This window comes from Panthera onca, chromosome C2 (assembly GCF_046562875.1).
Source record: "Panthera onca isolate mPanOnc1 chromosome C2, mPanOnc1 haplotype 2, whole genome shotgun sequence".
Lineage (NCBI taxonomy): Eukaryota > Metazoa > Chordata > Mammalia > Carnivora > Felidae > Panthera > Panthera onca.
The window spans coordinates 74,946,334-74,972,321 of NC_138347.1; the positions used below are offsets into that span (position 1 = coordinate 74,946,334).

Here is a 25,988-nt window from a genome sequence, read left to right on the forward strand (position 1 = left end):
GTATCTCCAAGGCACTTTTACTTTTAGTTAGGGCAGCTTCTTGAGCTGCTGCATCAGCCAGGAGGTTTCCGACTGTTTCGAGGGAGTCGCCTTTTTGATGTCCCGGGCTGTGAATGATTGCCAGCTTCGCAGGTTCCCAGATGGCTGCTAGAAGATCTAAAATTTCAGCTTTATTTTTGATGTCCTTGCCTTCCGCCATGAGGAGACCGCGCTCTTAATAAATGGATCCGTGTACATGCACGGTTGCAAAAGCATAGCGGCTGTCCATATAAATATTAACTGACTTGTTTCTTCTGAGTTTTAGGGCTTTTGTTAGCACGATGAGCTCTGCGTCCTGGGCTGAAATTCCCGGGGGAAGGGTCTGTTGCCATAAGTCTCGCGGTCTGTTGTCACTGCAGCGCCGGCCTGCCTTTGCACTTGAAACACAAAACTACTGCCGTCTGAAAACATGCTATCAGGGTCTTGTAAGGGAACATCCGTAATATCGGAGCGGAGGGATGAATCATCGCCAAGGTTTCTGGGCAAGAGTGCAGAGGCGGACATTGTCCTTTGGGCAGCAAAGTGGCTGGGTTTAAGGCTGTGGGGGGCACAAAAACGTATTTGGGGCTGGTCGAGTAGCAATGCTTGATATTGGGTAATCCGAGCATTTGACAGCCATCGCTCTGGGGGAGCCTGCAGTAAAGCCTCCACTTCACGGGGTCCCATGACAGATAATGCTTGCCCCAAGGTTAGTTTGTCTGCGTCTTTAGGAGTGCGGTGGCGGCAATTTGTTAAATGCATGGGGGCCACCCGGAAGCAACTGGGTCCAGCCGTTTGGATAAATAGGCCACCGGTCGGGGCCAAGGTCCCAGGCGCTGAGTCAGAACTCCCTTGTCTACCCCCCTTTTTTGGCTACAAACAAATGGAATGGCTTGGTGGGATCTGGCAGGGCCAAGGCTGGTGGGGTCATGAGAGCATCTCATAAGGCTTGGAAGGCTTTAGTTTGAGTCTCCCCCCATGTGAAGGACTCTGGAGACCCCTTGAGAGTGGCATACAAAGGGGCTGCCAGTTCAGCAAAGCCAGGTATCCATAGTCTGCAGTAGCCTGCTGCCCCCAGGAACTCGCGAACTTGTTTGCGAGTTTTAGGCTGAGGAATATCGAATATAGCCCGAATTCTTTGTTCACCGAGATAGTGCTTACCTTTTTTAAGGTTGTGACTTAAATATGTCACTGCAATATGACAGATCTGTGCTCTTCTGGCTGATACCTGGTACCCCAGTTTTTGCAGAAGACTCAAGAGTTCTTTGGTGGCTCTCAGGCATTTTAAATGAGAAGGGGCCGCCAACAAGATATCATCAACATATGGCAGTAGAGTTACCTGGGGGTTGGATATTCGAAATGGCTCTAAATCCTGGTGCAGGGCCTCATTAAAAAGAGTAGGAGAATTTTTAGATCCCTGGGGGGTGTCGCGTCCAAGTGAGCTGTTTGGCTTTTCCCTCTTCAGGATCAGTCTATTCAAATGCAAATAGTGGCTGGCTTTGTGGGGCAAGCGGGATGGCAAAGAAGGCATCTTTTAAGTCCAGAACTGTATAATACACCTGAGAAGGGGGAAGCAAACTAAGGAGAGTATAAGGGTTGGGTACAGTGGAATGAATGTCCATTACCCTGGCGTTTACTGCTGTTAGGTCCTGAACTGGCCGGAAATCGGATGAGTAAGGCTTCCAGACAGGGAGAAGCGGAGTGTTCCATGGCGACTTGCATGGGATCAAAATGCCAGAGTGGCACAAACGCTTGATATGAATGACGATTCCCCGCCTAGCCTCCCGGGACATGGGATACTGTTTTAGTATTACCAGAAGTGCGGATGCCTTAAGTTCCACTATTATCGGAGCTTGATGAATCGCCAGCCCAGGTGGATTGGCCTCGGCCCATACCTGGGGGAAGTCCGCCTAGAGGCTTTTAAGGAGGGGATCAACTGCATGGACATTTTTATCAGGCACCGGAGTGAGCAGGCCCTCTTCCCCAAGTGGCACAGTCACCATTACTGTTGTTGGGCCATCCTGGCCAACTTTAACATGCATACCCCCTTCAGTGAATTTCAAACTGTAGTACGTCTCTACCTAGTAATCCAGGGTAGGGGCATTCAGGCATGATTAGGAAAGAATGTGTAACGGTTTTATGGCCTAAATCTACTTGTCGTTCAGTGGTCCATTTACAAGTCTGGAACCCAGTTGCTCCTTGCACCAGGGTTGCTCCTTGCCTGGTGGGGCCAGGATCTTGTTTTAGAACTGAAAAGGTTGCCCCAGTGTCCACCAAGAAGGTCTTAGGTTGGCCCTCTATATTAACAGTAACCAACGGCTCAGAAGTGGGCTACCGAGCCGCGGCCCTGTCAGTCTGAATCAACTCCCATTACAGATACCTGGAGTGGCTGAGTTTTGCGTGGGGCTAAGTTGGGGCAATCCTTTTTCCAGTGTCCCTCTTGTTTGCAATATGCACGTTGGTTTTTTTCCTAGTGGCGCTTTAACCCTGTGTCTTCTTTTGCCCAGACCAGAATTCTTTAGACGTTCTGGGTCCTCTTCCCCGCGGGCATCCAGGACAGCCGCTTACCACCCTAGTCAATTTTTTTGTCTTTCTTCCTGAGAATCCCTATTGTTAAAAACTTTTTGGGCTATTTCAACTAACTCAGATAAATTTTTTCCTTCAAACCCATCTAATTTTTGTAACTTTTTCCAAATGTCTGGGGCCTTCGTAAGACAAAGGCCAGGTTTAATGCCCTTCTATTTTCAAGTGGGGCAAGGTCAATAGGGGTAAGGTGCGGTATGTCTCCATGAGCCTTTCTAAGAAGGCTGAGGGGCTTTCCTCGGCCCCCTGAACTACTGTTACCTTAGACATGTTTGTGGGCCAGCGGGCGGCCACTGGGAGACCTCCCAGTAGAGTCTGGCGAAATAGGGTCAATGATGGCCTACCGTGAGGAGTGTTTCAGTCCCAATTTCAGGATGTGAGGAGGGAAAAACTTCCTCAAGTACAGCGGGATCCTCGGTGGGTTGCCCGTTTGGCCCCATCACTAATTTCTGGGCCTCATGATGGATCTTATCTCTTTCCTCAGTGGTGAAGAGAACCTGCAAGAGCTGCTGGCAGTCATCCCACGTTGGCTGATGGGTCACAAATACAGTTTCAAGAAGAGAAATTAATGTTTGGGGTTTCTCTGAGAATGAGGGGTTTTGAAGTTTCCGATTATAAAGGTCGCTAGTGGAGAAGAGTACATAAGTCATAAAGGGTCGGACATCACCCTGCAGGAGTGGCCCTGGAAGAAGGGGCAGGGCAGTGGGAGGGTGGTGGAATTCCGGGAGTCCCTGACCGGGTGTGAGACGGGCTCAGGGGAGTGTCCCTACTGATCTGAAGCATCTTGACTTGTATTCTTTGAGCGAGAACTATAGGGCGGCGGGTGGTTTCTTCTTCTTCCTCTGGTGCAGGTGATAGAGGGGGCGGCCACCTAGTCCCATCAGGATTCTTATTCTGAGCTCCAAATGGGCAGCCTTTGAGTGATAAAGCCTGTACTTTAAGGAGGCAAGGGGGAAGGGGAAGAAGTTTTAACCAATCTGGAGGGTTTTCAATGAGGGTCCTCCATGCCTCAGTGGAGGCACGAATGCGGTCTTCTAGGTCTTTCTAGGCACGAATGTTGTCTTCGTGCCTAGAAGAGACAATATCATGAAAATTATATACCAAAGTAAGGTCAAAGGTCCCCTGTGGAGGCGATTCGACCTGAAAGTTGGTCCATTCCACCTCGCAGAGTTCAAAGGACTGGCTTCTTAACGTGGAGGCCGAAAACTGAGGCAGCTCTCCTATAGTCCTAGAAATGAGTTAGAATGAGACTCAGAGGGGTGGGGGTACTCTGATTTTGACCCATGACAAAGATAGGCAAAACTGACAGGGACGCACAGTCAACAGGAAGAAAACAAGACACGAAGACAACACAGTTTGAGATCTCAAGGCCAGTAGGCAGTGGCAGTCACCTGAAAATAGGATTTTTCTTGACAAAAACCAAATCAAATGGGGTCCATCGGTGTCCCAGTAGCATCCCTGACTCTGTGTCTATAGGTGCATCCGACAGACCCTCCTGAGTCATTCAAATGGTGCGCCCCAAGAATTCCTTACCTCTCCCAAGTGTTGGTGCAGCAATCCGAGGAAAGAACCCTGTTTCAGACCTTTAACTTTTCCGGCCCATGCACAAAATGTTGCATCCACATGACACCTGAAACAGAATGCTAGGGGCACCAGTGACAGTCACAACAAAGTCTATTACAATGAGAGGCAAGGCCAACTGATCGGGACCAACACTCTTGATAAGAATGCGGCCTCGAACAGCCGGGGTACAGAGTTTTTAAAGCCGATCACATCGTTTTATCACTACCTGGGAACAGAACGGAGAAACAGTTCCCAGATGAGTTAGAAACAGTTGCCAAATGAGGTGATTATTTTAAACTTTCTGCCACTAAGTTGCAACCAGTGGATCTCCTTGACCTTGCCTCTGATGCTTTCTTTGAGCTTTTGTTTTCCTTCATTGGTAAAGCCTGATTTACAAGAGTATGAAATGTGATTTACAAGAGTAAAGCACGGCTGTTATCCCTTCACCTTCAGTGTCAGAACAAAGCTGTTATTTTTCAAGCTTCCTGTTAGCCCTACACTACAATTTAACCCTTACAATATGATTTACCTAAGGTCACATAGCTAATACCCAGTAGAGCAGTGACTCAAACATCTTTGCTACCTGTGACCTTTCCATCATGTTTAAAGATTACTTTCAACAAATGTTATTAAAATCTTCATTTACCAGAGTTCTTTATTAGAAAAAATTAATGAAAATGATCACTGAAGATGATAACTATTCCAAATATTAAGCCAAGAGATTTATTATAACATGATCTAAACTGGCATAAAATTCCAGAAGATTTCCTCATTAAAAATGCTATAGAAACTCAGTAAAAACCCATTTATTAACATTACATCTCTGTGATGTGGACATGGAAGTCAGAGTCTTAGAAACACACACAAACACACACACAAAACAGCAGAGGTTAAAATAATAGTATAGTAATAATGTCATTCATAATCAACATTCTTCTGGGTCTCCCAAGTACACTAAAAATCAAGTTTTTGAAATTTAAAAACAAATGCTGTGACAGTTCTTTGTGGAAGAGAGAAATTAGAAATTTGTTTGAAATAAAGGTATATATTGTTTTCGACTGTTTCCTTCTAAAACCGCGTCTCAAAGTCTTTATTCATTTCATGATATTATCAACTCCCCTACTACTAAAAGTAGAAATTTTTCAGCATGTTACCATCAGGGTAAATTCCTATAAGCTGTCTTTTGAAAATCTTTCATGTTCACAGATAATCTCTTAATTTATATCATCCCACCATTTGTATCACCTTCCACCAGTAAATTTACATTAATATATTTTTAAACTTTATACCTAAAAAAAGTGAATCTGGTACAAATCATGGGGTGACTCTTAAAACTAGAACCAAATAAGTCTGCCCATTCTTTGGTCTGCCCGTCTGTTTTAGCTCCATATGCCAGGGTAGCCAAATGGGTCTTTTTTTTTTTTTTAATTGTATCAGCTGACAGCTGTGACAATTGATCTGTTTCAACCAGCCGAAACCAGATCTGTCTCCCATCTAACACCCCTGCATCTAAAGCTTGTGTTTCTTGGAACAAAATGATGTGTTTATGTAAAAAAAGAAAAATAGAGTCATGTTTTCTTTACTCTCCAGGAGGTGTTTGGTTACCGGACCCAGAATCTACGCAGAGCCCTATGCCTTATAACAACCATGCTGACATGTGGGGTTCTTCTGCTGGTGTTCTACTGGAAGCCCCAGTGGAGAGTGTGGGCTAATTGCAACCCATGCCCTTTGCAAGAAGCAGACACTGTTTTGCTAAGAACAACGGTACGTGCCCTTCAACATTGCATTGGTGGTGCCACCAATGGCTGGCTGGTGTTCCAGAGATCTTTCTTTGCTTAAGAGTTTTCTTGTTCCCAAGTAGGAGATGGCAATAGTATCCTGGAACTTACTTGCCCTCTCTTACTTTGACTCAGGAAGGAAGGACATTTCCTCCATGTCACTCTGGGGAAATTACTATGTCAGGCTGATTTTCAGTTTCCTTAGCCATTACATGAGTAGTGGCTGTTGGTATTACAACTCTTATAGACATAACACAAGAAGGATGTATTTTTAGATATTTTTCAGTTTTTTTAGAATACAAATTTTGAGGGGAAGTAGATATTTTAAACCCTTAAATGTCATAAGATAGCCAGAAGCTGTTTTCTTCATAAAAAAACTTTCCTGTGAAGTATGTCTTTTTATTCTCTAGCACAGTGGTTCTCAAATTAGTTGGAGGGCTCCTTAAAACAGACTGCTGACCTCACCCCAGAATTTTGATTTAGTAGGCTTGTGGTAGGCCTGAGAATTTGCATTTTTAGCAAGTTTCAAGCTAATGCTAATCCTCTTGTCTGTAGCCCAAACTTTGAGAATCTCTGGTCTAGGTAGGTATTTGGTTGATTGAGTGACTTATTGAATAAATATTTGAGAATTTCATGGGCTGGATTGATTTCTCTAGGATGAATTCCAAAGATATACGAGGAAGAAGGTTATATGCCTCTACTTAGCTACACTGAAGTTTCCTATAAGCAAGAACCCAGAAGAACCCCTGGTGGCTGACCGCCACTCTGTCATTAACCATGCGGTATTGAAGCCAGAATTAAAAGTAAGCAATTTTGAGTGCAATGTTATGGCATGTCTTTGCTAAAAAAGAATACTGCAAATGTTTATTGGAGGAAAGTTCTGAATGTCATGCTGCTGGGCTGGGAATTACAACAGTGTGTCAAAGCAAGTGAGGCTGCTGGGCTGGGAATTACAACAATGTATCAAGGCAAGTGAGAGCTGCGTGGGGACCCCTACCAAGAAGCCCTCACCTCCCCTGACAGGCTTTACTTGGTGAATGACATCTGTTCTATCACATTTGTAATTGCAGCTGCGATATATCCAAGTGCGGAAAATCAGGTATGTTTGGGACTACTTGGAGAAGAGGTTTCAGAAAGTCGGGTAAGTCTTTTTCTCAGCATTCATCAGGATATAAGGGAGGAACCGGAATTGTTGGGTGCCACGAACTAAGGTATGCTTCTTGTCCTGACCACACCCTAGGCTGCTGGAAGACAGCAACTCCTGCTATGATATCCACCACACGTTTGGACTGGGCCTGACAAGTGAAGAGCAAGAGGTCAGGTAGGGTTTGTGATACTTCCTGAGAGTAAACTCGGCCGGCAGAAATTGAAATATCAAAAGGCTTATGATCAGTGAGCTATAGGCATAATGCTTCACCAGCTTCATTTAATTCCAGTTTATTTACCAGCAACAGAGACAAATTTTAATCACAAGCAAACTTATTAAAAATCATAAGCAAACTTATTAAAAAGAAGAGCCCAAAAGAACAGTGCAGGCAAATATTTGATCTTTTCTTTCAGGATTGTAAAACAGTCTCGTCTGTGTTGTTGTTTTCATTCTTTCCTTAAAAAGCCTTGAGTCATTTCATAGACTTCTGATTTGTCATCCTCTAAATCCTTGGAGAGGCAGAAAGACAATATTATGATTAATTTTCCTATGAAGAAACAGCCTGGAGATGAAGATTTTGTTTGCTCAGGTAGTTGTGTCATTCTTAACACCTAGAACAGTGCCTGATTCATGGTGGACGCTCAACAGTTATTTGTGGAATGAATGAATACATGAATGCATTCATTAATCTACTGACCGAATGCCTTTACTATGCTAAGCACTTTGCAAGCACTAAAGATCTAAGGATAAATAAGGCTTACTCACTACCCCAGAGACATTCACTGACTATTGGGAAAGAATAGTGGTACAATTGTGAGAATGATATCTATAAATGCACAGAGATTAGGACATAATAGTATAGTAGTACCATAAAAATGCTTATGCTACTTATTAACCCATAGCGATTTTGAGTCTCGGCTTCCCTCATCTGTAATTTGAAATAGTGAATGCTGGTGAGTCTGAAAGTAAACCATTGCAAGACTTCCCCAGAATCCTAATAATTACCTTCATTTCTTGCCCATTTTCAGGACCTATCCTGCCCGACCTTCCTCACAGTCTATCAGAAACACAAATTCTCCAGCTAAGAAGCATTCTGGTACATAAAATACAGGTTCTTGGGCTCCACCCTCATAATTTTCATTTAGTAAATAGGAACTAAGGGTAGCGGTGAGAGCAGAAACTGCATTTTAAGCAAACCCCCCCTCCAACGATTCATATGCGCACCAACTCTGAGAATTACCGATCTGTTGTTTTTAAACTTTTCTGCTGAATGAAAAATGACGAAAAAATGAACAAGGCATCATCAAGATTCTGACAATGTTTGCAAAACGCCTTAGAGATAGTATCACTGTATAAGATTTCAGATGTAATGCTGATTACGTTGAAACACAAAATGTCGTCAGAGTCATTAAGAGCGTACTGGTTTCATAGCATTAAGCACCAGACACGTGAAGGATTGAGCTAAGTTAGGAGGTGTAGTTGATTAACGCAAGTTTACTTCTCCTAGGACACCATTTCTACAGGAAGGATTGCCCTTCACATTTGTCCTTAGCAAGTGCCAAGCTTTACTAAATATCACAAATAATTAAATTTAAAGCTGGTCCACACCGTAAAGAACTTGACAATGTAATGAGCAAGACAAAGAGTTTAGTTTCCCAAATGCGAAGGATAGAGGAAATAATCTACTTTCAAATACACGGGCAGGTTTTACTCATGGGTTTTTCTAGGGGGACAGTAAAGAGAGTGAATAGAATGTGAAGATCTCCTCCCCCTACCCCCATCATTTTTTATTTATTATTTTTTATTGTATTATTTTTTCCCATCATTTTTTAATGTAAGACTAGGGCTTTTTTTTTTTTAATGTAAGACTAGGGATTTTTTTTTTTTCAAAACTCAAATGCGATTGATTGATTGAGTGATATCTGATTAAATTCCTAACTGGAGATGAGTTTGCCTTCATGAAAAGCAAGGATGCAACATGAGAAATGAAGGAGGATACTGAGAACTCCTCGATGACAAAAAGCCACAAAGTCTAAATACAACTTTCTCTTCAGGATTCCCAGAAACCAGGCAAAGAGGGAAAATGGACACATTTATGTGGTCACCTTTTTGGTAACAAAAAAGCAAATCAGAACATCAGGAGAGACAACATCCTGAAGAGAAATTTTCAGAAGGCCTTGGGAAGAAAAATATTCCAGGAGCTTCCCCGCTCCTATCTTCACTTATTCATGAACTGGATGCCACTTTCTCTCTCACTGCCTGTCATAGATATGTCCACAGGGACTTGAGGCAATTCTCTTATCTCACAGAAACAGGGAAAACCACACCTACCTTACCCCCATCCATCCAATAATCTTATAAGGACAGTCTTTAAGTTGTGCACCTCCTCATTTTCTTTTCACTTAATGCCCTGCTCCTGCCTCCTTTGTTTACCCTACTGAAGTAGAAGAAATGTCTGGTGGTCAAGACAGCTCTTAACGTGGGCCCCAGACCAGTCACCCTGTTGGTAACCCAGCTCTCTGGAAGAAGAAAAGCTTGGATGGGGAGAGTCTGCCAAATTCTATCGTGGGAAAAACAACCGCTATTGCTGATTTCAAGCCACCAACGTGACATCACTGAATGTGGAGCTTGGAAGAGATGTTCCCTGTCAGCTTGGGTATACATCAGGGCCGAACTTAATTCTCAACATCTGTCACCTGACTGGGAAAAAAGGGCATGCCTGTGAGTACCAGAGGAAAGGAATCTTGAGTAACAGGCAGCAAACCCAGCAGCACACGCTGTTTGACCTGTCTCCCAGCATCTCTGCACCTCAGTGTTTTCACACATGGAGTCAGAAGACCCTGGTTTGCGTCCTCTGGGATCCATGCAAATCATTGCAGTAGGAAAGGCGTGGCTTGGAAATCAAACTTGGGCTGAGCTCTGTTACACCTTAGATTGAGGACATGTCATGCACATTGCACCATCAGTGCTCACGGAGTGTGAGGTGGAGTCGTGGAGCCCACGTTGTGACACCTGGATCCGCTTCTTTCCTGCTCTGTGGCTCTGGGGGAGTTACTGAGTTTATCTGAACTTCACTTTCCTTTATAATAAAAATGATAATATGAAAACTCGTAGAGGTAATGTGATGATTACAGGAGATAATACGTATAAAAGGCTAAGAGTTGCATTGTCACAATTAATACTAGATATGGGTACCTTTGGCAGAACACACAAAATGAATAGTTTTTCCCATTGGCAAAATGGGAGATATTAGCCCTTTCCTTTAGACCGTTGTGACAAACGAGAGAATCTTGTGTGAGAACGCTGTAGATTGTCAGATGCTGTACAAACATGAGGGCCTCTTACTGGAATGTACTCATGTGTGGATTAACAAAGTGTTAGATGTGAAGACCATATATCATCTTCTAGTTTGTTAGCTCATTCATTCATGTGTTTATTTACATATACTAAGGGCCTGTCCTAGGTGCTGAAGAGACCAAGGTAAGATATATATGATCTCGAACATCAAGAGCAATCTAGAATGCCTAAGAATTCTAGAAACATCGTCATATCTGTGTCTTGTTAGGTGTTCTCAGAATGTGATTGAATTCTTTAAAAAATAACATGCCTTTCTAACTGCATTTTGATTCTTGAGTTGCATTGATATATTTTTAACTAGAAAAACAACTTTGTCCATCATGCACTTTCATTTTAAAACTATGTTAGTATTTTAGGATGTGCACATTAATTTTTTGATTAAAGGCACAAAGAGCCTTAAAGGTAGAGAAGTGACTTTTGCCTAGTCTGGTTGTACTCACTTATCAATGTGGTTTTATTTTTATTTATTTTTATTTTTTAATTTTTTTTAAATATGAAATTTATTGTCAGACTGATTTCCATAAAACACCCAGTGCTCATCCCAAAAGATGCCCTCTTCAATACCCATCACCCACCCTTTCAATGAGGTTTTAGATTTGGCACTTAATTGGTGATCACTTTCTTACAGAAGATTAGTGTGTGGGCCCAATGCCATTGAGGTAGAAATCCAGCCCATATGGAAGCTGCTTATTAAACAGGTAACTGTTTCATCTATCTTTGAAAAAAAAACAATTTTTGTTCTTTATTTTTATTTCCTGGTATTCAGGAAATTTTAGGCAACACACGGATACTTGGATATGAACAAAATCTATGGTTCATATAACTTCTTTTTGTTCTTCCCTTCTGTCTTTATGCTTTTCCTGTCTGTGAAAGTTTTTTCCTTTTATATTATTTTTTTATTTCAATAAATATATTTTTATTCCAAGATTTCTAAATGGTCTTTTTTAAATAACCACTTGTTTTAAATTAAAATCCATTTAAAAAAATCTCTACCCGTGAGAGACAGATTCATGTTTCATTATTTTCTGTTTTTTTCATTTTAAGTTTTTGATGGGGGTTGTAATGGTGGTGGTGGTGAGGTAATATTAATTCCGTGATCTTTTTGATGAATTTATTATTTTTTGTATCAAGTTTATTTATTTATTTATTTAATATATGAGATTTATTGTCAAATTGGTTTCCATATATCACCCAGTGCTCATCCCAAAAGATGCCCTCTTCAATACCCATCACCCACCCTCCCCTCCCTCCCACCCGCCCCATCAACCCTCAGTTTGTTCTCAGTTTTTAACAGTCTCTTATGCTTTGGCTCTCTTCCACTCTAACCTCTTTTTTTTTCCCTTCCCCTCCTTCATGGGTTTCTGTTAAGTTTCTCAGGATCCACATAAGAGTGAAAACATGGTATCTGTCTTTCTCTGTATGGCTTATTCCACTTAACATCACTCTCTCCAATTCCATCCATGTTGCTACAAAGGGCCATGTTTCATACTTTCTCATTGCCACGTAGTACTCCATTGTGTATATAAACCACAATTTCTTTATCTATTCATCAGTTGTTGGACATTTAGGCTCTTTCCATAATTTGGCTATTGTTGACAGTGCTGCTAGAAACATTGGGGTACAAGTGCCCCTATGCATCAGTACTCCTGTATCCCTTGGGTAAATTCCTATCAATGCTACTGCTGGGTCATAGGGTAGGTCTATTTTTAATTTTCTGAGGAACCTCAACACTGTTCTCCAGAGCGGCTGCACCAGTTTGCATTCCAACCAACAGAGCAAGAGGGTTCCCATTTCTCCACATCTTTTCCAGCATCTATAGTGTCCTGATTTGTTCATTTTGGCCACTCTGACTGGTGTGAGGTGATATCTGAGTGTGGTTTTGATTTGTATTTCCCTGATGAGGAGCAACGTTGAGCATCTTTTCATGTGCCTGTTGGCCATCCGGATGTCTTCTTTAGAGAAGTGTCTATTCATGTTTTCTGTCCATTTCTTCACTGGGAAATTTTTTTTCGGGTGTGGAGTTCGGTGAGCTCTTTACAGATTTTGGATACTAGCCCTTGGTCCCATATGTCATTTGCAAATATCTTTTCCCATTCTGCTGGTTGCCTTTTAGTTTTGTTGATTGTTTCCTTTGCTGTGCAGAAGCTTTTTATCTTCATGAGGTCCCAGTAGTTCGTTTTTGCTTTTAATTCCTTTGCCTTTGGGGATATGTCAAGTAAGAATTTGCAATGGATGAGGTCAGAGAGGTCTTTTCCTTCTTTCTCCTCTAGGGTTTTGATGGTTTCTTGTCTCACATTCAGGTCCTTTATCCATTTTGAGTTTATTTTTGTGAATGGTGTGAGAAAGTGGTCTAGTTTCAACCTTCTGCATGTTGCTGTCCAGTTCTCCCAGCATCAATTGTTAAAGAAACTGCCTTTTTTCCATTGGATGTTCTTTCCTGCTTTGTCAAAGATTAGTAGGCCATACGTTTGTGGGTCTAGTTCTGGGATTTCTATTCTATTCTATTGGTCTATGGGTCTGTTTTGTGCCAATACCATGCTGTCTTGATGATAACAGCTTTGTAGTAGAGGCTAAAGTCTGGGATTGTGATGCCTCCTGCTTTGGTCTTCTTCAAAATTACTTTGGTTATTCGGGGCCTTTTGTGGTTCCATATGAATTTTAAGATTGCTTGTTCTAGCTTCGAGAAGAATGCTGGTGCAATTTTGATTGGAATTGCATTGAATGTGTAGATAGCTTTGGGTAGTATTGACATTTTGACAATATTTATTCTTCCAACCCAGGAGCATGAAATATTTTTCCATTTCTTTATATCTTCAATTTCCTTCATAAGCTTTCTGTAGTTTTCAGCATACAGATCTTTTACATCTTTGGTTAGATTTATTCCTAGGTATTTTATGCTTCTTGGTGCAGTTGTGAATGGGATCAGTTTCTTTGTCTTTCTGTTGCTTCATTATTCGTGTATAAGAATGCAACTGATTTCTGTACATTGATTTTGTATCCTGCGACTTTGCTGAATTCATGTATCAGTTCTAGCAGACTTTTGGTGGAGTCTATTGGATTTTCCATGTATAATATCATGTCATCTGCAAAAAGTGAAAGCTTAACTTCATCTTTGCCAGTTTTGATGCCTTTGATTTCCTTTTGTTGTCTGCTGATGCTAGCACTTCCAACACTATGTTAAAACAACAGTGGTGAGAGTGGACATCCCTGCCGTGTTCCTGATCTCAGGGAAAAAGCTCTCAGTTTTTCCCCATTGAGGATGATGTTAGATGTGGGCTCTTCATAAATGGCTTTTATGATATTTAAGTATAATCCTTCTATCCCGACTTTCTCGAGGGTTTTTATTAAGAAAGGATGCTGAGGGGCACCTGGGTGGCTCCGTCGGTTAAGCGGCTGACTTCGGCTCAGGTCATGATCTCGCGGTCCGTGAGTTCGAACCCCTGTCGGGCTCTGTGCTGACAGCCCAGAGCCTGGAGCCTGTCTCAGATTCTGTGTCTCCCTCTCTCTGACCCTCCCCCGTTCATGCTTTGTCTCTCTCAAAAATAAATAAACGTTAAAAAAAATTTATAAAAGAAAGAAAGGATATGAATTTTGTCAAATGTTTTCTGCATCAATTGACAGGATACTATGGTTCTTATCTTTTCTTTTATTAATGTGATGTATCACGTTGATTGATTTGTGAATGTTGAACCAGCCCTGCAGCCCAGGAATGAATCCCACTTGATCATGGTGAATAATTCTTTTTATATGCTGTTGAATTGGATTTGCTAGTATCTTGAGAATTTTTGCACCCATATTCATTAGGGATATTGGCCTGTAGTTCTCTTTTTTTACTGGGTCTCTTTCTGGTTTAGGAATCAAAGTAATACTGGCTTCATAGAATGAGTCCGGAAGTTCTCCTTCCCTTTCTATTTTTTGGAATAGCTTGAGAAGTAGAGGTATTATCTCTGCTTTAAACGTCTGGTAGAACTCCCCTGGGAAGCCATCTGGTCCTGAACTCTTATTTGTTTGGAGATTATTGATAACTGATTCAATTTCTTCTCTGGTTATGGGTCTGTTCAAGCTTTCTATTTCCTCCTGATTGAGTTTTGGAAGAGTGTGGGTGTTTAGGAATTTGTCCATTTCTTCCAGGTTGTCCAGTTTGTTGGCATATAATTTTTCATAGTATTCCTTGATAATTGCTTGTGTTTCTGAGCGATAAGTTGTAATCATTCCATCTTCATTCATGATTTTATCTACTTGGGTCATCTCCCTTTCCTTTTCAAGAAGCCTGGCTAGAGGTTTATCAATTTTGTTTATTTTTTCAAAAAGCCAACACTTAATTTCGTTGATCTGCTCTACAGTTTTTTTTAGATTCTATATTGTTTATTTCTGCTCTGATCTTTATTATTTCTCTTCTTTTGCTGGGTTTAGAGTGTCTTTGCTGTTCTGCTTCTATTTCCTTTAAGTGTGCTGTTAGATTTTGTATTTGGGATTTTTCTTGTTTCTTGAGATAGGCCTGGATTGCAATGTATTTTCCTCTCAGGACTGCCTTCGCTGCAATCCAAAGCATTTGGACTGTTGTATTTTCATTTTCGTTTGTTTCCATATATTTTTTAATTTCTTCTCTAATTGCCTGGTTGACCCATTCATTCTTTAGTAAGGTGTTCTTTAACCTCCATGCTTTTGGAAGTTTTCCAGAATTTTTCCTGTGGTGATTTCAAGCTTCATAGCATTGTGGTCCGAAAATATGTATGGTATGATCTCAATTCTTGTATACTTATGAAAGGCTGTTTTGTGACCCAGTATGTGATCTATGCTGGAGAATGTTCCATGTGCACTCGAGAAGAAAGTATATTCTGTTGCTTTGGGATGCAGAGTTTTAAATATATCTGTCAAGTCCATCTGATCCAATGTATCATTCAGGGCACTTGGTTATTGACCATGTGTCTAGATGATCTATCCATTGTTGTAAGTGGGGTATTAAAGTCCCCTGCAATGACCACATTCTTGTCAATAAGGTTGCTTATGTTTGTGAGTAATTATTTTATATATTTGGGGGCTCCCATATTCAGCACATAGACATTTATAATTGTTGGTTCTTCCTGATGGATAGACCCTGTAATTATTATATAATGTCTTTCTTCATCTCTTGTTACAACTTTTAATTTAACGTCTAGTTTGATATAAGTATGGCTACTCCAGCTTTCTTCTAACTTCCAGTTGCATGATAGTTCTCCATCCCCTCACTTTCAATCTGAAGGTGTCCTCAGGTCTGAAATGAGTCTCTTGTAGACAGCAAATAGATGGGTCTTGTTTTTTTATCCATTCTAATACCCTATGTCTTTTGGTTGGCGCATTTAGTCCATTTACATTCAGTATTATTATAGAAAGATATGGGTTTAGAGTCATTGCAATGTCTGTAGGTTTCATGCTTGTAGCGATGCCTCTGGACATTGCCTCACAGGATCCCCCTTAGTATCTCTTGTAGGGCTGGTTCAGTGGTGTTGAATTCCCTCAGTTTTTGTTCGTTTGGAAAGACCTTTATCTCTCCTTCTATTCTAAATGACAGACTTGCTGGATAAAGGATTCTCGGCTTCATATGTTTTCTGTTCATCACATTGAAGATTTCCTGCCTTTCCTTTCTGGCCTGCCAAGTTTCAGTAGAGAGATCCATCACGAGTCTTAGTCTCCTTTTATATGTTAGAGCACGTTTATCCCTAGCTGCTTTCAGAAATTTCTCTTTATCCTTATATTTTGCCAGTTTCACTATGATATGTTGTGCAGAAGATCGATTCAAGTTACATCTGAAGGGAGTTCTCTGTGCGTCTAGGATTTCAATCCCTTTTTCCTTCCCAAGATCAGGGAAATTCTCAGCTATGATTTCTTCAAGTACACCTTCGCACCTTTCCCTCTCTCTTCCTCCTCTGGAATACCAATTATATGTAGATGATTTCTCTTCAGTGCATCATTTAGTTCTCTAATTACCCCCTAATACTCCTGGATTTTTTTATCTCTCTTTTTCTCGGCTTCTTCTTTTTCCATAATTTTATCTTCTATTTCCCTATTCTCTCCTCTGTCTCTTCAATCAGAGCTGTAGTCACCTCTATTTTATTTTGCAGCTCATTAATAGCATTTTTTATCTCCTCCTGGCTGTTCCTTAGTCCCTTGATCTCTGTAGCAATAGATTCTCTGCTGTCTTCTATACTGTTTTCAAGCCCAATGATTAATTTTATGACGATTACTCTAAATTCACTTTCTGTTATATTGTTTAAATCGTTTTTGATCAGTTTGTTAGCTGTCGCTATTTCCCAGAGTTTCTTTTGAAGGGAATTCTTCCGTTTCATCATTTTGGATAGTCTCTGCAGTGGTGGGGAACTGCAGGGCACTTCCCCTGTGCTGTCTTGAATAACTTGCATTGGTGGGTGGGGCTGCAGTCAGACCTGATGTCTGCTCCCAGCCCACCACTGGGGCCACAGTCAGACTGGTGTGTACCTTCTCTTCCCCTCACCTGGGGGGGGATTCACCATGGGGTGGGGTGGCCTGACTGGGCTACTTGCACACTGCCAGGCTTGTGGTGCTGGGGATCTGGCATATTAGCTGGGGTGGACCAGCAAGGTGCACAGGGGTGGGAGGGGAAGGCTCAGCTCGCTTTTCCTTTGGTGATCTGCTTCGGGAGGGGCCCTGCAGCACCAGGAGGGAGTGAGACCCTCTGCCGGAGGGGATGGATCCACAGAAGCACAGTGTTGAGTGCGCAGTGCAAGGAAGTTCCCTGTCAGGAAATGATTCCTTTTGGGATTTTGGCTGGGGGGTGGGCGAGGAATATGGTGCTGGTGAGCACCTTTGTTCCCCTCCAAGCTGAGCTCTGTTGTCCGAGGCTCAACAATTCTCCCTCCCATTGTCCTCCAGCCCTCCTGCTCTCTGAGCAGAGATGTTAACATATGACCTTCCACATAAGTCACGTTTGCTGTCAGAACACACTCCATCTGGCCCCTCCACTTTTGCAAGCCAGACTCAGGAGCTCTGTTTTGCCGGCTGGCCGCCCCTCTGGCCGGCTCCCTCCCACCAGTCCGTGTAGCGCGCACCACCTCTCCATCCTTCCTACCCTCTTCCGTGGGCCTCTTGTCTACGCTTGGCTCGGGAGAATCCATTCTGCTAGTCTTCTGGTGGTTTTCTGTGTTATTTAGGCAGGTGTGGGTGGAATCTAAGTGATCAGCAGGATGCAGTGAGCCCAACGTCCTCTTACGATGACATCTTCCGGAACATCTCCTACCCCTATTCTCTTTTTGATGATTTTAAACATATTAGTTTTGTCTTTCTCTGGTTGCTTTATTATGTCAATTTTTTTGGGAATGACTTCTTTGTTAGTGGATTTATTTATTTTTTAGAATATTTTCTTAGTGTGCTTTGAAGTTATTTTTTTCCTTCTTTTTTTGATTTAACTTTATTTTTTATTTTTCTAAATTTTTATCCAAATTAGTATATGGTGAAGCAAAGATTTCAGTAGATTCCTTAATGCACCTTACCCATTTAGCCCACCCCCTTCCCACAACCCCTCCAGCAACGCTCAGTTTGTTCTCCATAGTTATGAGTCCCCCTCATTTGTTTTGTCCCCCTCCTTGTTTTTATATTATTTTTGTTTCCCTTCCTTTATGTGCATCTGTTTTTTCTCTTAAAGTCCTCAAATGAGTGAAGTCATATGATTTTTGTCTTTCTCTGACTAATTTCATTTAGCATAATTCCATCCACGTGGATGAAATGTCAAGATTTCATTCTTTTTGATTGCTGAGTAATACTCCATTGTATATATATACCACATCTTCTTTATCCATCCATTGATGGGCATTGGCTCTTTCTGTACTTTGGCTATGGTTGATAGTGCTGCTATCAACATGGGGGTGCATGTGTCCCTTCGAAACAACACACCTGTATCCCTTGGATAAAAAGCACACTTGTATCTTTTGGATAAATGCCTAACAGTGCAATTGCTGCGTCATAGAGTAGTTCTATTTTTAGTTTTTTGGGGAACCTCCATACAGTTTTCCAGAGTGGCTGCACCAGCTTGCATTCCCCCCAGTAACGCAAGAGATCCTTTTTCTCCTTGCCAACATCTGTTGTTGCCTGAGTTGTTAATGTTAGCCATTCTGACAGGTGTAAGGTGGTATCTCATTGTGGTTTTGATTTGTATTTCCCTGATGATGAGTGATGTGGAGCATTTTTTCATGTGTCAGTTGGCCATCAGGATGTCTTCTTTGGAGAAGTGTCTACTCATGTCTTTTGCCCATTTCTTCACTGGATTATTTGTTTTTTGGGTGTTGAGTTTGATAAGTTCTTTGCATATTTTGGATACTAACCCTTTATCTGATATGTCATTTGCAAATATTGAAGTTATTATTATTAGTGATGGTGATGGAAGCTCTGGTAGTGATGGAGGCAGCTCTGGTGAGCTGCCCTTAAGTGGTACTTCCCTTGTCTACATTTCTCTCTTTTTCTCTGTGTCCACTGTCCCGGTAGGATGGCTCTGAGTTTGCCTCTTGGTAGTCCCCATGGCCCTCAGTTCAGAACCAATTCCTGTAGGGTGGGGCTCTACTCCCCAGGATCAAGCATCTTCAGGCCTTGAGCCAGCTGGGGTTTGGCCAAGTTCACAGTGGCACCATGAACTTTGTTCTTTTCCATTTTGCCCTCTGCCAGTGAACAGCTGCTGGTTGTGACTTTCCTTGGCCTCTGTTCCTGGGTCAGAGAGCAAGGCTGGTTTTGTCCCCTGCCTCTGTGGCACACTGTCAATCATATTCCCTGTAGCATGAGTCCCTAGCCCACCACTCTCCATTCCTTAGGTGGAGCCCAGTGAGCTGATTGTGCTAACCTCCACTCCATACTGCACATTTCTAGTCTATTTCTAATCCACAACAGTGGTCACTTTGTTTAGCATGGTCACATGTTAAAAGATAATTAGACTTTTATTTAGAGCAGTCTTCAGTTCGCAGAAAAATTGATTGGCAGGTACTGAGATTTCCCACATACCCCATGTCCCCCACATATGCAGTTTCCTCCACTATCAAAAAGCCAGCTGCTGTTTAAACTTCCTGTTCAAATACATTTTCAGGTTGTCAAAGATTCTCCCAGGTGTCAATTTGGTTATTTTGAAAGGAGTGGTAGTATTTTCTCCATCTACTTACTAAGCCTTCAGTAGGAAAAGAGCAAGTAATACTACTTTGTATTTTGGTTTCAAAAGAATATTGAATAAGGGAGTTAAATTAATTATGATGGTGTTGTTTCTTATACAAGAAGTATTTAACCACATTTTCTACTGAGTTTATATAAACTCAAAATCGTATTATCATTAGTGTATCGTCTACAATTAGAGCATTTTATGCCAAGCAAAGAGAAGAGCTGTATTTTGTAAGAAAAGCATGTTGCAATGGAAATAATAAGAAACATTAAAGAACAAAAGCTTTGTTAATGCACAAAATATATCCAAGTGTTTAAGAAACTCTTAAAATGCAGCCTATTAACTTACTAACTGGATGTCAGTTCACTGTGAGGACTAAAGTAGAAGTTTAATATATTAGAGAATATAGAAAGTAGAGGTAACAGAGTGGCACCAGTTTTAGGTAATATTTCATCTAATTCATAATCATTGTAAAGAGCACTTCACCAAGAAAATAATCCTTGTTTTGGTCAGATGGGTTTTTTCATTCACACTATGTCTGTACATCAGATGACTACATCTACCTCCTCAGGTTTGCCCTCTCTGTTATCATTATTAACAGTGGGGCCAGCAGGACCAAAATGGGGACAATTGAGGGAATAAAAAAAGTGAAAGGTATAATAAAGAGACCAAAATATATGTGCATGGATGGCCAGCTTTGGGCTTGTGATACATTCTTCCCATGAATTTCACTGCAGTTTTGGGTAAGATGACTCCCACCCCCCCATCCCGTTCAAAGGAGGGGCCCATGCTGATGTGCCTGATGCTCAGAGCATCTTGCTAAAAACCTGTGATGTGACGAATATGTTATTTTTCAACAATCTGGATAAAAATGCAGTCTTCTATTTTCATCACACAACTTGACTCAATCTGCAGCATGTGAGTATGGGAAGAAGAAACTGCAATAAAAACGGTCAGAGATCTGGGGCGCCTGGGTGGCTCAGTCAGTTGAGCGTCCGACTTCGGCTCGGGTCACAATCTCGCGGTCCGTGAGTTCGAGCCCCGCGTTGGGCTCTGGGCTGATGGCTCGGAGCCTGAAGCCTGCTTTGGATTGTGTCTCCCTCTCTCTCTGCCCCTCCCTTGTTCATGCTCTGTCTGTCTCTCTCTGTCTCAAAAATAAATGTTAAAAAAAAAAAAAAGGTCAGAGATGAAGTGTGTTTTAAGAGACTGAATTCTCCATTGTAGGTAAATAATGTTTAGAAAGGTAAATCGTTAGATTTTGATATTGATAAAACATTTTTCAAAATTCAAAATAAATAAGAATAATCAATTTTTGACAGGCTCTGAGTGCTTAAAATAAGTTTGCTTCCACCATAGCACGTGCTATGTGCTTGACACTGACTCCACTGAAACTGAGTTCTAAGTGAATTCATAAATATTAGAGATCATTGTGTGTTGTAAAAAATGATTTAAAAAGTCGATAAAATGACATCATCTGTTTTTTCTTCCAAGATTTTATTTAAGTTCAAGTTAGTTAACATGTCCTGCGTTATTGGTTTCAGAAGCAGAATGTAGTGATTTATCATTTACATACAACACCCAGCGCTCGTCACAAATGCCCTCCTTGATGCCCTTCACCCATTCGACCCAACCCCCCATATACCTCCCTTCAGCAACCCTCCATTTGTTCTCTATAGTTAAGTCTCTCATGGTTTGCCTCCCTCTCTGTTTTTATTTTATTTTTCCTTCACTTCCCCTGTGTTCATCTGTTTTCTTTCTTAAATTCCACATATGAGTAAAATCATATGGTATTTGTCTTTCTAAGCATATACTTATTTGCTTAGTATAATACACTCTAGTTCCATCCACGTTGTTGCGAATGACAAGATTTCATTCTTTTTTGGTGGCTGAGTAATGTTCCATTATATACATATAGCTCCCATGTTCTTTATCCATTCATCAGTCAATGGACATTTGGGTTATTTATGTAATTTGGCTATTGTTAATAGTGCTGCATAAATATTGGGGTGCATGTGCCCCTTCAAATCAGTATTTTTTTTGTATCCTTTGAATGAATACCTGGTAGTACAATTGCTAGATCATAGGATAGTTCCATTTTTAACTTTTTGAGGAGCTTCTATGCTGTTTTATAGAGTGTCTGTACCAGTTTGCATTCCCATCAACAGTGTAAGAGGGTTCCCCCTTCTCTGTATCCTTGCTAGCATCCATTGTTTCCTGAGTTGTTAATTTTAGCCGTTCTGACAGGTGTGAGGTGGTACCTGGTATCTGGCAGTGGTTTTGATTTGTATTTCCCTGATGATGAGTGATGTTGAGCATTTTTTTCACGTGTCTGTTAGCCATTTGAATGCCTTCTTTGGAGAAATGTCTGTTCATGTCTTCTGCCCATTTCTTCACTGGATTATTTTTGGGAGGTTGAGTTTGATAAGTTATTTATAGACTTTGGATACTAGCCCTTTGTCTTATATGTCATTTGCAAATATCTTCTCCCATTCTGTAGGTTGTCTTTTTAGTTTTGTTGATTATTTCCCTTGGTGTACAGAAGCTTTTTTTCTTGATGAAGTGCCAATAGTTCTTTTTTGCTTTCATGTCCCTTGCCTCTGGAGATGTATCTGGTAAGAAGTTGCTGTGGCCAAGATCAAAGAAGTTGCTGTCTATGTTCTCCTCTAGCATTTTGGTTTCCTGTCTCACAGTTAGGCTTTTCTTCCATTTTGAATTTATTTTTGTGTATGGTGTAAGAAAGTGGTCCAGTTTCATTCTTTTGCTTATTGCCATCCAATTTTCCCAACACCATTTGTTGGAGAGATTGTCTTCTTTCCATTGGATAGTCTTTCCTGATTTGTTGAAGATTAGCTACCCTATAGTTGTGGGTCCATTTCTGGGTTCTCTATTCTGATCCATTGATCTATGTGTCTGTTTTTTGTGCCAGTACCATACTGTCTTGATGATTACAGCTTTGTAATATAGCTTGAAGTCTGGAATTGTTTTCTTTTTCAACATGATTTTTGATACTCAGGGTTTTTGTGGTTCCACACAAATTTTAGAATTGTTTGTTCTTGCTTTGTGACAAAATGCTGGTGGTGTGTTGATAGGGATTGCATTGGATGTACAGATTGCTTTGGGTAGTTTAGACATTTTAACAATATTTGCTCTTCTAATCCATAAGCATGGAAATTTTCTCCATTTCTTTGTTTCTTCTTCAATTTCTTTGAAATGATGTGATCCATGCAAGTGACTCACATGCTGTTTTTGTACTTGCAGGTTTTAAATCCATTCTACGTGTTCCAAGCCTTTACCCTAACTTTGTGGCTGTCTCAAGGTTACATAGAATACTCTGTGGCCATCATCATCTTGTCTATTATCTCCATTGTCTTAAGTGTGTATGATTTGCGACAGGTAAGAGCTAAAATCACAGTTGGGTTCTATTAAGCTTATGGTGCACAAGAAGCAAAGCCTCTGGGTTTTCCACTGACAGCAAGGAGTAGCTTTGTGAAACTTAAGTCATAAAGCAAAAAAAAAAAAGGGCTTACTAAATGTAAGAACTCAGGAGGAGATCTTCAGAAATAGCAGGTAGATGTAAATGTCTTTGAAAACCTGGATTTATCGACTGAAGGCTGACCCGCATACAGTGTTCAGAAGGACTCTGAGGCTGTATCTGAGTATGGTGGGAAAGAATGCTTTGATGGATTAATGATGACAGCATACCTTTCCATCATTGTTCATCTCATAGCTAAATTTTTTTAAATGTTTTAACTTATTTTTGAGACAGAGACAGAGCATGAACAGGGGAAGGTCAGAAAGAGAGGGAGACACAGAATCTGAAGCAAACTCCAGGCTCCGAGCTGTCAGCACAGAGCCCGACATGGGGCTTGAAGTCACAGACTGTGAGATCATGACCTGAGCTGAAGTCAGATGCTTGACCGACTGAGCCACCCAGGCGCCCCATCTTGTAGCGATTTAAAGTCTTCCTTTTTAAAAAATAGTCTTCTTTTTTAAGTTTATTTATTTTGAGAGAGAGCAAGTGAGCATGAGCAGGGAAGGGGAAGAGAGAGGGGGAGAGAGAGAATTCCAATAAGGCAACATGGGTCTTGATCTCATGAAATACTAGATCATGACCTGAGTTGAAATCAAGATTCAGACGCAGCTGAGCCATCCAGGTGCCCCAAAATAATCAGTCTTCTAAATGAGATAGCAGTGCATTCTGAAATAGAATTTTGCTGAATATTACTTATAACTCCACAGTCCCTGCAAGTCTCAGCCCCCACAGTATCTTTCTAGAAAACGTTTGGCTACTTTGCTTAAGAATCATCAGCCTGAAAATCAGGAGGCAACCCCAAAAACGATGTCTCACTGTATTTTCTGTATGTTTTTGAAAACTTGACTATGGAATTAGCTTTGTAGAGATGGGGCTGGGGGCTGGGCATTGTTACGGTACACTGTGTCAGCCTGTCAACTCTACTGCACTGTTGAAACCACCTAGTCTCAAGTTTCATCCTTCATCTCCAGGGAAAAAAACTAAGATCCAGGGAGCTTGTTCCAAATCAGAGTTTGGTTTTGTGACAGAGTCAGAGCTTCTGGCTCCTCATAAAATGAAATTCTGCCACATGTGCGATATTTCCTTAGCATAAGGCACTTTCCAAAGTAGTGTCACAGCTGGGAATGAAAGTCAAACACAAGTGTTGAGAAGGGAGATGAGTTCTCGATGTCCACACAGTGAGCACTGGGCACAAGTCAGAAAGGCAGACGTGGGGCCTTTACATAAGCCTAACTGAAAGGGAGCTTTCATTCCTATTCCATTTCAGTGGCTCAACAATATTAAATCTAATATCGGCTCGTTATCTGGTTTTAGATCCTACAAATTTTGAGTTATGAAGTCTTTGATGAGAAATGAAAGACAATAGATATGTAAAGAGTTAGGAAACAGGATCTAAAAATGAAAAGTTAGATGAATGGAGATACTTTGAGCTGGAGACCAGGCTACTAGGACTTTGTTTTGTTTCTGGTTTTCTGCCTTTTTAAAAAGTGAGTACCTAGGTGTGTTTTTTCACAAACTAATTTATATCCCAAAGATGTGAAGAGTGACCAGCAACTTGCCTGGATGCCGAGACCTGGGGGAGAGTAACTGTCTTTCTGGTGAACTCTGGGCCTTTGAGCAAAAGCATGACCATAGACACCAAGACAATAAAGATCTGACTATTCTGCTGAGTCTCAATAGAAAAGTAGAGTGTCCTAAGCTTTTACCTTAGTCATTTGATAAAGGTATGTAATGTGAAGCCAGCAGATAGAATTTCTAGTTTCTGGGTTTTGAGAAATCTTTCCTTAATAGAATATCTGATTTGATACGTGCAAGCCATTCATACACTTTCTGGCTTAAGTCACACATCAGTGAATACAGCCCTTCTCGCATGTCGTTCCTTCCACTGGGGCGACATCTACGCACAGTCACCCGGATATATCGTCATAAACCATCCAAGTGTTCTCAGGAAAAACACAGAACTCTCTGAGGCCTTTTGGGAGGGAGAACTTATCTAGTCAGATTGAAAACCTCCCCCTTACCTCTCCTGTTTGTGTTACTTGGTGCTGTTATAATCAGTTTCCTCATCTGTAGAAGGTGTGTATGTGTGTGGGCACGTGAGTGTGTGTTGGTGTTAGAGTTGAGCGAATTAAATGAAACAATCACTTTGAATACTTATATTTCTGGTACATAGTAGGCACTTAGTAAAATGTTAGTTCTTGTTATCATTGATATTGCTGTTGCTGTTTTTATTATTAAAAGTTAGGGAAAGTTGGCAAGGGACAGATGGGAGGGGGAGGGGGTACAGAGATTGAAGAGAACAGGAGGCAGCATGGGACCATCAGGACAGGGCTGGTAACAACCGCTGGTTCACTCATATGAGCCCGAGGACTCTGTTTTCCTTGGGCTCACTTTCCTCAGCTATATGCATGGTGGAGGTTATACCCTACTTTTTTAGGTCTCACCATTTTAGGATTCTATCATTTTGCCAGGGCCACTGACAAGGAATGAAAAAAAGCCCTTGAAAACTTTAGAATGCTAGTAAGAAATTTTCTGGCCACTGGAAATCTGAGAGCATGTGCTGCAAACTGGAGTTAATTCCTATTGGACCCTAATAGTGTTCACTTGGACTTTAGTCCTAAACTACTCAAGTCAGGATGTGTATGAAGAATAGAAACCTGTCTAAATTACCCTAATCATCAAAGGGATATGTACTATAAATATGTACCAGTAGCTCATAGGACCCAAAGACATGAAGTACAGTGGACTTTAATGGAGCCTGTACCCATGAACTTGGGTTACTCTCTCCAGCCTCGTATTCCCTGACAAGCATGAAAGTAGTACACATATTTTGGGGCAAGCACTGCAACCCCCCTCCTCTTA

General features: G+C 41.2%; 1 protein-coding gene across 2 annotated transcripts in view; it reads left to right on the top strand.

The window, feature by feature from the left end:
* The window catches only part of ATP13A5 (ATPase 13A5), a 115,672-nt gene that overhangs the window by 18,032 nt on the left and 71,652 nt on the right, over window positions 1-25,988 (top strand). Inside the window, exons 2-7 of one of the 2 annotated variants that reach the window (XM_081796604.1) lie at window positions 5,755-5,928; window positions 6,599-6,745; window positions 7,013-7,083; window positions 7,183-7,263; window positions 11,075-11,144; window positions 22,853-22,987. In XM_081796604.1, the coding sequence (XP_081652730.1) occupies window positions 5,755-5,928; window positions 6,599-6,745; window positions 7,013-7,083; window positions 7,183-7,263; window positions 11,075-11,144; window positions 22,853-22,987 (678 nt within the window). The remainder of the gene's footprint in view (window positions 1-5,754; window positions 5,929-6,598; window positions 6,746-7,012; window positions 7,084-7,182; window positions 7,264-11,074; window positions 11,145-22,852; window positions 22,988-25,988) is intronic. The other variant, XM_081796605.1, reaches the window with a different exon arrangement.